This window comes from Chondrus crispus, genomic scaffold (assembly GCF_000350225.1).
Source record: "Chondrus crispus Stackhouse genomic scaffold, scaffold_13, whole genome shotgun sequence".
NCBI classification, from domain to species: domain Eukaryota; phylum Rhodophyta; class Florideophyceae; order Gigartinales; family Gigartinaceae; genus Chondrus; species Chondrus crispus.
In genome coordinates, this window is record NW_005179004.1 from 272,626 (window position 1) to 286,126 (window position 13,501).

General features: G+C 52.5%; 3 protein-coding genes across 3 annotated transcripts in view; 2 read left to right on the forward strand and 1 right to left on the reverse strand.

Moving 5' to 3' along the window:
* Positions 1–22, forward strand: part of CHC_T00002216001 (hypothetical protein) — a 324-nt gene extending 302 nt beyond the window's left edge. The window contains exon 1 of the mRNA XM_005713426.1: positions 1–22. This exon is cut by the window's left edge and continues 302 nt beyond it. Coding sequence (XP_005713483.1) covers positions 1–22 — 22 coding nt within the window.
* An 8,584-nt stretch (positions 23–8,606) lies between these two features.
* On the reverse strand, positions 8,607–9,362 carry CHC_T00002217001 (hypothetical protein). The gene has a single exon (XM_005713427.1). It carries the CDS (start codon positions 9,360–9,362, stop codon positions 8,607–8,609), a length of 756 nt encoding a protein of 251 aa, XP_005713484.1.
* Positions 9,363–10,767: 1,405 nt separating this feature from the next.
* CHC_T00002218001 (hypothetical protein) lies at positions 10,768–11,112 on the forward strand. The gene has a single exon (XM_005713428.1). It carries the CDS (start codon positions 10,768–10,770, stop codon positions 11,110–11,112), a length of 345 nt encoding a protein of 114 aa, XP_005713485.1.
* Positions 11,113–13,501: the final 2,389 nt, after the last annotated feature.

The following is a 13,501-nucleotide window of genomic DNA, read 5'->3' on the forward strand; positions in this document are numbered from 1 at the left end:
AGAATGTTGTTGTGGGATATGAAGACGGGACGTGTGAGGCTGTGGAGTACGTCGGAGAGGAAAGTATTGAGAATTTTCCGCGGTCACAAGTCGAGAGTGATTTGTGTTGCGATGAGTGGGGACGGAAGACGTGTGGTATCTGGATCGGTTGACAAGAGCGTGCGGGTGTGGGACGTGGAGACGGGAGCACAAGTCGGGGAGGCGTTAGTTGGACACACGGCTAGGGTGGGTAGCGTTGCGATGAGTGGGGACGGAAGACGTGTGGTATCTGGATCGGATGACGGGAGCGTGCGGGTGTGGGACGTAGAGACAGGAGCACAAGTCGGGGAGGCTTTAGTTGGACACACGGGTGGGGTGAGGAGCGTTGCGATGAGTGGGGACGGAAGACGTGTGGTATCTGGATCGGAGGACAAGAGCGTGCGGGTGTGGGACGTGGAGACGGGAGCACAAGTCGGGGACGCGTTAGTTGGACACACGGGTTGGGTGCTTAGCGTTGCGATGAGTGGGGACGGAAGACGTGTGGTATCTGGATCGTGGGACAAGAGCGTGCGGGTGTGGGACGTGGAGATGGGAGCACAAGTCGGGGAGGCGTTAGTTGGACACACGAGTTCTGTGAATAGCGTTGCGATGAGTGGGGACGGAAGACGTGTGGTATCTGGATCGTGGGACAAGAGCGTGCGGGTGTGGGACGTGGAGACGGGAGCACAAGTCGGGGACGCGTTAGTTGGACACACGGGTTGGGTGCTTAGCGTTGCGATGAGTGGGGACGGAAGACGTGTGGTATCTGGATCGTGGGACAAGAGCGTGCGGGTGTGGGACGTGGAGACGGGAGCACAAGTCGGGGAGGCGTTAGTTGGACACACGGATTGGGTGCGTAGCGTTGCGATGAGTGGGGACGGAAGACGTGTGGTATCTGGATCGTGGGACGAGAGCGTGCGGGTGTGGGACGTGGAGCCGGGAGCACAAGTCGGGGAGGCGTTAGTTGGACACACGGGTCCGGTGAGTAGCGTTGCGATGAGTGGGGACGGAAGACGTGTGGTATCTGGATCGCTTGACAAGAGCGTGCGGGTGTGGGACGTGGAGAAGGGAGCACAAGTCGGGGAGGCGTTAGTTGGACATACGGGGGTGGAGAGCGTTGCGGTGAGTGGGGACGGAGGTGTGGTATCTGGATCATTTGACAAGAGCGTGCGGGTGTGGGACGTGGAGAGAGGGATCACACTTCATACCGGGAGGGAAGAGGATTGGGAAGAAATCAGGAGTCGGTTCCTGAAGACGGCAGACTTGGGTACTGCTTCTCGCGCAGGACGAACATCACAAATATTTTCACAAATATTTTCACAAATATTTTCAAGGGACGGAGGAATTGTGCGAAGGCGAGAGAATGGGTCTGAGGCTGTCTTGGCCCAGTTGGACGATCTACGAAGCTTGCAGATAGACCACGATCACGGGGTCGCAGTTGCAGGGGCGGGGAATCTGGTTGCTATCATGAAGCTAGTGGTGTAAATTGCGGAAAGCGATAAACGCATGCCGCCGGACACATTAGTAGTGCGTTGCAACTGTGCGCGGTAGTAGTGGGGAGGGTGTTTTGTTTTGTTATTGTTTTGTTATGAATGCATGAGAAGCTCGCCTCACGGACGTTGCAGCCCATGTATATGTATGTATGAACTAAACAAGGCTAGGGATGCGAGCGGACCTGACTTGTAATAACTGTTGCATCGAGAAGGTTGTCCTCCACGCAGACAGAGGACTAAGAAACGTTCACAGTGGCGTCAAGCATTCGGACAGAAGCGACAGAGGCACCACCTCGGAGTCTGCCGGCACGCAGGAGATATTGTGATGCAATGACCCACGTGGATTTGGTGTCCACGGATTCAACATGGAGGTTAACTCACAAATGAAAGGATATCTGCTGCCTCTCAGCAGTCAGCTGCGCTCTTGTGCTCACTATGTTATCTTGCAAATGCAATAATGTGCAGGCACCTGACCATGAGATGCGTCAGTTGCGTGCGAGTAGAGATGTAGAGGTAGTTGTATTAGTGAATGAACGGTGTGTTGAGATGCGTCGCAGACCGGGGCAAGGCCGGGCGCAAATCTCAATGTTGAGAGGCGATGGGAACACGTGTACAGGTCCTCACGTGTGAGAAGAATAGTGGCCAACGAGGGCAACTTTTTTCTTCAATTTTACGATAAATTTGAGCTTCCATCTATCAATCATGAGTTGTACAGTTGTACTGTACAGCTGTACTGTACAGCTATACAAGTGTACAACAGCAATGCAAGCAGATCATGAAGTTTGATCTCCTGATACTAGACACATTTCCACCAGCGGTATGCGGTCAAGTGATTTTCTCGCATCATACGACACGGCGCGCTCTGCGGGGCTCTGTGGGGGCGGTCCCGCTGGTCCTGGGCCACCCAATCGCCCCGACTGGACGACGGCGGCACACAACGCCACGGAATTCCCAGACCCTGCATTCCATCGCTCTCCTGCATCGACACCGCCCGCGGCGCTTCACCCGCATCGCCCCCTCCCCGCATTGCCTCAGCGCCTGACTGCTCCCGTCCAAGCTTCTCCCGCACCGCCCCCACCATGCATTCCCCCGGCGCCTCCCCGCATCTCCCTTCATTGCCTCAAACGCCTCCCCACTCCCGACCACCTCGCTTTGCCTCACCCCCGCATCGCTCTCCATTGCGTGAGGCCTCTATAGCCTCTCCACGCTCCGGGTCGCTCTGTCCCCGATTTGCTTCAGCTCCTCGCTCTAGGTCCCCTTCTCATTCTACCCCGCCTGTTCGCATGCCTGCTTCACCGGCGTCGCCTTCTTCTTCGCCTTCGCCACCAGCGCCCACCGCCTTGATCCCCACCGCGCGCACCTCGGCGCACAGATTTGACAGCTGATCTGCGGCTGTTGGCACGCCTCCTCCACGGTAGCCGTGGATGGCTTGTGAAGGCGACGTCTTCTCAATTAAGGGAACAGATCGTTGAGGGTACGTGTGGGAGGCCAGTGACATACAAGAGCCAAGATGTGGACTTGGGGGAACCAGTGAATTAGTCTACCATGGATTTGAAGGTTTGAAGGGTCGCTCTATTTTGGCAAAGGCTGGAACAGAGTGTTCGCTTTGGACCAAGTGGTCGGAGTTTTTCGCATGTTTGCATCCTGCTCGATGTCCTGTCTGTAGTTTTTCATATTCCGAAAGACTGTGCCGTTAATGTACAACAGCCGGGGGCTTCCACTTGTTAAGCTTGACAATTTCCTTACATGTTCTATTATCCAGGAGAGGTTATCGATTGACTCCTGTGCGGCTTCCCCGGCATTGTTCAAAACAGACTCTCTCGAGTCCTGGAAGAAAACTTGGCTGATAAAGTTGGATCCTGATGCCGCTTCGATCTGCGCAGAAGCCACAGTTGAGAGCCCATCATTGGCCTTCCGTCGCTTTGAATGAGCGAGTGGTCCTTCAAACAGGGGAACTAATCTGTTTTCGTCTCTCCGTGACTTAATGAAAGGCGGCTGACGACCCCTAATCAATTCACGATACAATGGCAATTCCATGCCTTGAACAAGGTGTTTGAACAATAGAAACGGGTTTTGTAAGTATGCAGGGCATGAACAAGTCCATTTAACCTTATCCACATTGTAAATCCCTTTTACGAGATTTGATGTTGCCTTTTTCCATTCCTGCACAAACGCCCGCAACCAGCTTGGTTTCTTTCGTCCATTCATCATCAATTGGTAGTCTGAGTTAAACTTGGTCATGAGCTTCGTCTCTATGACGTACAGTATTAAATCTGGTCTTGGCCGGTTGTATGGCAAAAGATAAAGGCGCTTTAAAACTGAGAAATGCGACTCGCACATCATTGTCGTTTTGGTGAGGGGGATGCACGACGCAAGTCGCCTTCCCCAGCAATAAAACATATTTCCGTCGTACCAATTCTTGATCAAGTACGCTTTAAGGGTCCCCTCACCCTCTGGAGAAAAAAAGAGATCTATTTCTTCCCGTGCTTGCTGTTCAAAGAAAACTGTAGAGAATTCAGGGTCGAAAAAAGGATGGCGGTTAAACTGGAGACTGATCAACTCAAGTAACTTTGTCTCTCGCTCCTGGGAGATTTTAGTCTTCTTATCTCTGCGTAGACCTCCAATCCTCTGCTTGATGGCTCTTTTAAGATGCCAGAGGCAAAAAGACGGATCTATTTTATACACTCGTTTGATGGCATCCAGTTGACCAGAATCCTTATCTGAAAAGAAGAAGATAGGACGAAACGCCACCAACGAGTCGAACAATCCTCGGAAACATTCATATATTGTGTCCTTTCTCCGCACGTTTTCTGACGATGAAACACTGCCGGACTCAATAAAAAAGTAAGCGAGCGGAAAGCCAGCACCCAGCACTGCCCCGATCACAACAAAAAGTTCCCATGATGATGAATTAGTCTTGTACGTAGAATCAATAAATCCTTCAACTATATTGTGTTCTTGACAGAGCATATCTGCCATGCTGGATTTGACACCGACAGCAAACGGCGAGCGTTGGTGAAAGAAAACATCGAACGTCTTGCTCTCTTGAGCATACAGTAACACAGATTATTTAGGGTCGACAGCCTTTCGAAATTGTGATGTCATTTGGTCCAACCACAGTTGGTACACCTGAGGGTACTGAATAAGCACATGTCCAGACGCCCGCAAGTTGGAGCAAATAAGAAACGGAGTACTACCCTGCCGTGCGTGCTGTAAAACAAATTTCTTCTCCTGTTCAGATAATACATGCTTGTTCTGGGCCCCTTCGTGCAGCAAAGTATGCTTCACCGTAAGGTTGAGAGTTAAACCTCGGTCATACGAAATAGACAACCTGCCACCACAGTCATGTAATCTTGAACTTGCCTTGCACCGTTTGGCCTCCGCATTATGGCTTCTCTGACTGCATATATAGGCATGTGTCTTCACACTTTCTTGTGCGAAACATATCGGAACCCTTCAACGTTTTCAACGACAGATTTAACTTTTGTTATAAACTCTAAGCGGTTATCCGGGTGCACAGGCTGATCGCTTGCATAACAGCATTCGATAGGATAATGCAGCTTCGTCGACGACTGTAAATTACGCCCCTGCTCCCTTGCAATAAACGCTTGCTTGTCTGCAACAAATGGAAGCCAACCCATGAAGTAGATTTTTTCGGGAACAAGGTCCATGGGGTCTTCTCTTCGACAGGTATTACATCTCGTTCGCGGCTCTCCTTTGGTGCTTAAAAACCTAGGTATCTCACGGTCTGCTTTGCATCTGTGACATTTCATTACAAAAAGAGCCCTTAGGTTGTCCCGGGAAGTTTCCTCTTCGCTCCCATGAAGAGCAGTAACTACTTCTAAGAAAACGTTTACATCGATGATGATATCAGCACACGAATCTACACTTAATACTACCCGTAGTATAGCCTCGACCTCGGCAGGTTGCACAACGACCAATTCACAAAGCGCTTCAGAGACGTCATCTGGGCTGGGAAACGTTGCTTCGAAGCACTGGTGAAAAAAAGCTTCGCAGACCACCAGTGCATCTTGGCACTCTGCTTTGAGTTTAACTTCCCCATCCGGAAACAACTTGCTTGAAGCAGCTCGACGAGAGGAAGGTAAAGCAGCGAGAAACCCCCTCTGCAATGGGGGACGGAAGGGTGAAATGAACACCGAGAGTGGGGAGGCGCTGGCGGTTTTGGCAATGGAGCGTGTAGAGAGATGGGGAGGCGAGGGGGCCCAGCGACTTGGCCGGGTGTGAGGCGATGTGCAGGTCGATGCAGGGTGCGGGGGTGAAGGGGTGACGGGCAAAGCGGCAAAGCGAGGTGGCCGGGAGTCGGGCGCTTGAGGCGATGGGGGGAGGCGCCGGGGGAATGAAAGGGGGCGGTGCGGGCGAGGCGATGCGGGGAACAGTCAGCTGAGGCGATGCGGGGTGAAGCGTCGCGGGCGGTGTCGATGCCGGAGAGCGATGCAATGATGCAGGGTCTGGTAATTCCGTGGCGTTGTGTGCCGCCGTCGTCCAGTCGAGGCGATTGGGCGGCCCAGGACCAGCGGGACCGCCCACAAAGAGCCCCGCAGAGCGCGCCGTGTCGTATGATGCGAGTAAATCACTTGAACGCATACAGGTGGTGGAAATGTGTCTACTGACGGAAAGTGAAAAGAGATCCTACTGTGAGTGTCGCGATCAGGAGAATAGGTCCTGCGCGGTTATCCGTTCTGAGACGTTCTGGCTCTGGCCCCGTCTCATTTTTGCAACTGGGGTTGCGTCCATGACCCAGCTCGCCTGGTATGCCGTGTTGTAGCGCATTTTTATTCGTTTAAATATCATTGGTGCGCCACTGCCAACAGTGGACGAAGCATGATGGAATCGCTACGGGAAATACCTGTCACTGTAAGTCCAGTATGCTTGTGACCACGTCTTTCCAAAACTTGCACGGACGTTTATAGTTTCTCCTAAAATTTCCGCCAACGTTTTGGCAATGGTTTGCCGATTCTTTTCGGTTTTGTGGAAAAGTGGCTCAGTTGGAAGATATCATTACAGCTAATCGAGCTGTTTACAAATTGCTTACGTATGGAAAAGTACTGCTCCTGCGAGCACCAGATCATCACCTCGAGGACCTTTTCATGACTTACTCGTAGAATATGACCGCCCCCAATAAACGGACAGCTATTGATGGAGGAGACTGGTAGTGTAATGCGAGGGTGCACGTCTCCAGAATGTTTCTGAGTTTCGCAGAAAAAGTTGATCAAACTTTCGGCAGCACTTTGGGAACCTTTGAAACTTCAGAAACATTCATCAACCTTTTCAAAGATGCCGGATCGCATTACAGCTCCGATCGAGGGTGGATGGAAATATTCCATCATTGAGGCCTTGCTTACAGAATCCAACAAGGTCCACCACCGGGACCAATGGGAGTGCCGTTTGAGGCGAATATCAGAAAAATCAATTGTCAACCAGGATTTTACGGAGCCATGAGCCCTGGTAAACTTTAATTGGGACCAAATTTGTATGGCTCTGGGTCACAGACTCTGGTGCCCAGGGCCATTATTGGGACGTATTCTCCTGAATGCGACTCTGACAACGACAAGAGAGAAAAAAGAGATTCCGAGAGAGAGAGATATAGAAAAGAGTAGGCACCGCTTTGCCACCGCCGCCTATTCAAATCCGAACAACACCCCCTATTCGCAAACACCATGGCTGATCCATACAGTATCTTGGGCCTCACCGGCCCGGCTGAGCAAGCCGTCCGCCTCATCGCAAGTCTCATCGAACGACACAAAGCCTACAAGGAAAACAAAACGCTCTCTACGGAAGTGCTCACTGCCTACACTACCTTGCAGGCAGACATCACGGAGCTTGAAAACATGCCGATCCATGGAACGTCGTCGCAGCACACGCGCTTGCTCCAACGTGAAGTCGCGGACATCTCAAGCTTCATATTGAATTCCCTCGCTGAGCTGCGGAAAGAGTCGAAAGACCCAAAAGCGAGACTCGGTGCGTACGCCTCTGCAGTGGGAGATAGAGAAGTCCTAGAGAAGCGCAAGCAAGAAGCGGACCGCCTTCACAATCGCATTCTACACGCAAGCGCGGGCATCGATACTCGCACGGCCGTCGAGTCGATCAGTCGAGGCACGGGTAATAAGTTCAAGGCGTCGATAAGAGCGGAACGTAATCCTGCGTCGATATGTGTGAAGCTTAATTCTCAGGGGAGCGATGGATTGCCGAACACGTGTGAGTCGCGTCTGAAAGCGGCTGTGCTACGGAGAGATAGGAACGAGCAAGTGGGTGCCACAGCAGTGGGACAGGGCGGAGTCGGGAAGACATGTGCCCTACGAGCGATCGCGCACGATGTCGAGATTAAGGCGGAGTTTTCGGGAGGAGTATACTTCATGTCGTTAGGGAAAGATGGAAACGTGGGACGGCTGATTGAAGAACTGTGTCTGATTGTGGAAGCGTCCGGTGGGAACCAGAGGGCTGTGGAAATGCGAGAGCAGAGCGAGTTTGAAAGCGTGTTAGCGAAGGTACAAGCTTGGTTTTGTAGTCATGTGTGTTTGTTCATCATTGATGATGTGTGGGTGGTGAATGATATGGACGCGAATATCCTTCAAAAGTTGTCTGTTCTGACTGGCACTTTGGGAGGCAGCGGGGGAAGGACGAGCAGACTACTGTACTCCACGAGGGATAGGGAGCTGCATCAGATTGGAGAGCGGATTGCTTTCGAGCCGAGGGAGAAAGCAGGGAAAGAAGCAGTTGACATGCTTATGCACGCGAGTGAGGCGAATCGAAAGGAAGTGGATGATGCGAGATGCAAGGATGCCGTGGGTGAAATACTGAAAATGTGTGGCGGATTGCCGCTTGCTCTGAACGTGGCGGGAACGAGCGTGAGGTACATGAGGGAAAGATGGCAGGGAGAAGTATCAGAAGCATGGGGGGCGTACCTTTCGAGGATGAAGAGTCGTAACACGATTCGTGGGGAGAGTCCGCAGGATGGATATTCGTCGTTGGATGGGACATTACATACGTCACTAGATATCCTGGAGTCGGATGTGGGAAGGAGTGGGGAGACGGTTGATGAATTTTCGTTTCGAAAGATGCACCGGAGTCTGTGCGTTATGAAGAAGCAAGACCGGATACCTTTGAGTTTGGTTGGAGATTTGTGGGAGATGGACAAGGAGCGGACGGAAAGGTGTGCAAAGGAGATGGAAAGGGTTGGACTAGTAGAAGTGCAGTATGAGAAGGGTTGTGGTGGGTTGCGGGTGCATGATCTGACGCACGATTTCGCGGTGGAAGAAGCGAAGAAGAAGGAGGGTGTAGAAGAGTGGTATAAGAAGATGGCGGATGTGTGCAGGGCAGGAGAAGGGTTGCTTGCGATGAGTGAGGACCGAGACGGAGAGGGGAAGAGCGCACGGGAGGAGTATGTTTTCGAGAATATATATCGTGTTTTGAAGCAGGGTGGGTGTGTAGAGGAGCTGAAGAGGCTATTTTTGAGTGCGCGATGGGTGAAGACAGTGATACGGAGAGGCGGGGTTTGGCAATACGAGGAAGCTGTGAAGGGATTGAGTAGAGACTTGAAGGGGAAAAGAGGAAGCGGGAAGGTGGGAATGGGACGGGGAGATGAGGATGAAGTGGATGGAATGGTTTTGATGATGCGGGCTGTGCGGCTGAGTGTACCGTTTTGTGGTGAAAACAGTGCCGGGATTTACTTTCAACTATATGGGCGAGTGAAGCACAAGGCACGGGATTCAAGTTGTGTGCGAAAAATGCTGGAGGAAATTGAGAGATACGCACCACGGCCGTGGGTGCGGCCTGTGAGTGAGTGTGTAGCGAGAGCCGATGGAAAGATGGTGGAGCAGATTGTTCTGCCATATTACTTTGCTAGAGGAATTGCAGTGGGCATGGATTCCAGGGGTGAAGTGTATGGATGTCAGGTGGAGGAGTCCGGGACAAAAGTAGCAGTTTTCACGCAATCTGCTGAGAAGGAGACGAAGATAGTTGAATTGGAAGGCGAGTTCGAAACGGAGAGCCAGGGCCCAGGGGCCAATGAACCAAGCAGTCAATTAGAAGGCGAGTTCGAAACGGAGAGCCAGGGCCCAGGGGATCTTGAAGCAAGCAGGCGCAAAATGTGTCGACGTTTCAGGGCATATTTTGGAATGTGCTTTGGAAGTTTAACCTCCGAAGTGACTGGAGAAAACTCGAGCGTGACTGCAGAAAACCCGAGCGTGACAAGACCCACCTGCGCAATTCTCTGTGAGAGGAAGGAGAATGTTGTTGTGGGATATGAAGACGGGACGTTGAGGCTGTGGAGTACGTCGGAGAGGAAAGTATTGAGAATTTTCCGCGGTCACAAGTCGAGAGTGATTTGTGTTGCGATGAGTGGGGACGGAAGACGTGTGGTATCTGGATCCCGGGACAAGAGCGTGCGGGTGTGGGACGTAGAGACGGGAGCACAAGTCGGGGAGGCGTTAGTTGGACACACGGGTGGAGTGGCTAGCGTTGCGATGAGTGGGGACGGAAGACGTGTGGTATCTGGATCGTTTGACAAGAGCGTGCGGGTGTGGGACGTGGAGACGGGAGCACAAGTCGGGGAGGCGTTAGTTGGACATACGGGGGTGGAGTAGCGTTGCGATGAGTGGGGACGGAAGACGTGTGGTATCTGGATCGGATGACAAGAGCGTGCGGGTGTGGGACGTGGAGATGGGAACACAAGTCGGGGAGGCGTTATTTGGACACACGGATCCGGTGACTAGCGTTGCGATGAGTGGGGACGGAGGACGTGTGGTATCTGGATCGTGAGGACAAGAGCGTGCGGGTGTGGGACGTGGAGACGGGAGCACAAGTCGGGGAGGCGTTAGTTGGACACACGGGTTGGGTGATTAGCGTTGCGATGAGTGGGGACGGAAGACGTGTGGTATCTGGATCGGAGGACAAGAGCGTGCGGGTGTGGGACGTGGAGACGGGAGCACAAGTCGGGGAGGCGTTAGTTGGACACACGGGTTCGGTGAATAGCGTTGCGATGAGTGGGGACGGAAGACGTGTGGTATCTGGATCGTGGGACAAGAGCGTGCGGGTGTGGGACGTGGAGACGGGAGCACAAGTCGGGGACGCGTTAGTTGGACACACGGGTTGGGTGCTTAGCGTTGCGATGAGTGGGGACGGAAGACGTGTGGTATCTGGATCGTGGGACAAGAGCGTGCGGGTGTGGGACGTGGAGACGGGAGCACAAGTCGGGGACGCGTTAGTTGGACACACGAGTTCTGTGAATAGCGTTGCGATGAGTGGGGACGGAAGATGTGTGGTATCTGGATCGTGGGACGGGAGCGTGCGGGTGTGGGACGTGGAGAGAGGGATCACACTTCATACTGGGAGGGAAGAGGATTGGGAAGAAATCAGGAGTCGGTTCCTGAAGACGGCAGGCTTGGGTACTGCTTCCCGCGCAGGACGAAGATCAGAAATATTTTCAAGGGACGGAGGAATTGTGCAAAGGCGAGAGGATGGGTCTGTGGCTGTCTTGGCCCAGTTGGAGAGTGGCGTAGCAGACTTGCAGATAGACCACGATCACGGGGTCGCAGTTGCAGGGGCGGGCAATCTGGTTGCTATCATGAAGCTAGTGGTGTAAGTAAGTATCGAAGTGCGATGGCCGCTTGCCGCCCGTGACAGCAGTAGTGCGTTGGGGTTTTTTGCTTCGTTATTGTTTTTATGAATGCGTGAGAAGCTCGCCTCACGGACGTTGCAATCCATGTATGTGTATGTATGTGTATGTATGTGTATGTATGAACTAGCGACCTGCTTCCGTTCATCGTGCGCTCTTGTGCTCAATTTAATATCTTGTGCAATGCAATGATGTGCAGGCAGCTGGCCATTAGTTGCGGGCGAGTGAAGATATAAAGGTATTCGTGAATGAACGGTGTGTTGAGAAGCGTTGCAGACCGACTCACAAGGTCAAGGCGGGGGCCAATCTGAATGTTGAGAGGCGATGGGAACACGTGCACAGCTCCACACGTGTGAGAAGAATAGTGGCCAACGAGGGTTTAACTTTTTTCTTCAATTTTACGATAAATTTGAGCTTCCCTCTATCAATCATGAGCTGTACCCTTCGGAGGGTACAGTTGTACTGTACAACTCTACTGTTGTGGAAATGCAAATGGATTAGATCATTAAAATCGGATCTAGTTAGCAATACGTCACTAAACCTTCAGCAATTATGCGACGGCGAGATGCAGCAAATCGGACAAAGGAAGTGGAGGGAACACTGCGAGCGGAACGGACGCGACGCAAGAAACGAAGGAGCGCGGCAAATATGAATGCTGAAATACTGAAGAATATTCAGCAATGGCGGTAAGCAAGGAGCGTAAGTTTACAAGCAAACAAAGCTCATCAGGCGGGATGAGGTGACCTGAATGCGAGAATGCATTGCGCAGCACAGCGATAAGATACGAACCAAAGCATCCAGCGACATGCAACGCAGCATGGACGAAGAGCACTGCAGCGAGACGGCGTAATGCAAAAGCGACAGAGCGCAATGCAGAGTGTAGGCGATAGGGGCGATGCGATACGTACTTAAGCATGATAGATGCAGCGATAACAAAAGAAGAGAAGCAGCGAAGAGCCAGCACTTGTGCTGAACAAACGTGCCACCGCTTTCCCTCCGTCAAAACCATCCTTGAGCTCCCCAAACCACTACTGTGTCCCGAATCAGCTCCCTATGTCCGGGGATTCTTTAACTGTACAGCTATACTGTACAAGTGTACAACAGCAATGCAAGCTGATCATGAATGAAGTTTGATCTCCTGTTCAAGTTACAGTTACAGTAGAGGAGGGTGCACCACTCCACTGTAATTGCATGGCAGAAGCATTCGAGGGTCGTTCTAAACAGCGGATTAGTTTCAGACTTGCACTTGCACGTCAGATGGAGACGTCGTACGCACTCTCCTTCAAAATCTTGTCGTGCTTTGTAGCATAGTTACACATCCCCTGTCCTTTGCATTTTGTTCTTGCATGAACTTTTACCAGTGTACTTAAGCTCAACTCCCTCGCTTCGCTTTATTGAGGCCAGCGCCTAAGCACAGCACTATCTCAGCATCAGATAAAAGCAAAACCAAGGGCACTTTGCCTACTTGCCATAACCCTCAAGTCCCAGCCTGCATACTGACCTCAGCCTGCCCCCCCAACTAAATACTCACTCCCGTATTGAATCCCTTCGCACAGACTCGTCAAGGGGCAGCAACTGGACTTTCTCCGTATATGCCTTCGGAGTGCTGTCGTGGAAAGGTGTGTCTGCTTTGAATGCACTGTGTGCATGCTACAGGATGCATAGAGAGCATCAGAGCAAAGTAGCTAAGTGCGAAAGCCGTCCACTAATACGCCGTACAGCATGTATGAGAGGCACATCTGTCCACCACCGCTAGATTTCTTACAAGTACGGGAGCGAGGATGCCACCTGATCCCACAACAGGGAACCTGTTGCCATTCATCTAGTCGTTGCAAATCCCAAAATCCACGTCACTATATTCCATCACCTCACGCCGGCACCACCCGTGCCCCCCCCACCGCCCACTCAACAACCTTGTGATAAGAGGGGGGCACCCCCCGGCCAGGAGACTGTGGAGAGGGATGTCAACAGTATACTGTATGTAGTAGTGATATCCAACAAACATTCCTGACGATCTAATTTCTATCTCGAATTGCATTGCTACCACCAACAGCCTCACCAGCATAGTTCGTCGGCTTTCCGCACATTGCCCCTTCCTCTGCCCACCATCGACGGGCGTGCACTTCCCCGCCCCACATGCCTGCCCCGCCCCAATCGCTCAACCATGCTGCTCGTGTGCACCATCTCCCGCTCGCAGTCCTCCTCGCCCTCATGCTCGCCGCACCGCACGCCGCAGCGCGCCCGCTCGAGGGCCACCAGCTGCGCTGCTGCACTGCGCTGGAGAGCCCCATCCTGTTCAGCGACCCCAGCGTGCCGGTACGTCGCCTTCACCATCCCCTCCCCCCCCCCCCACACT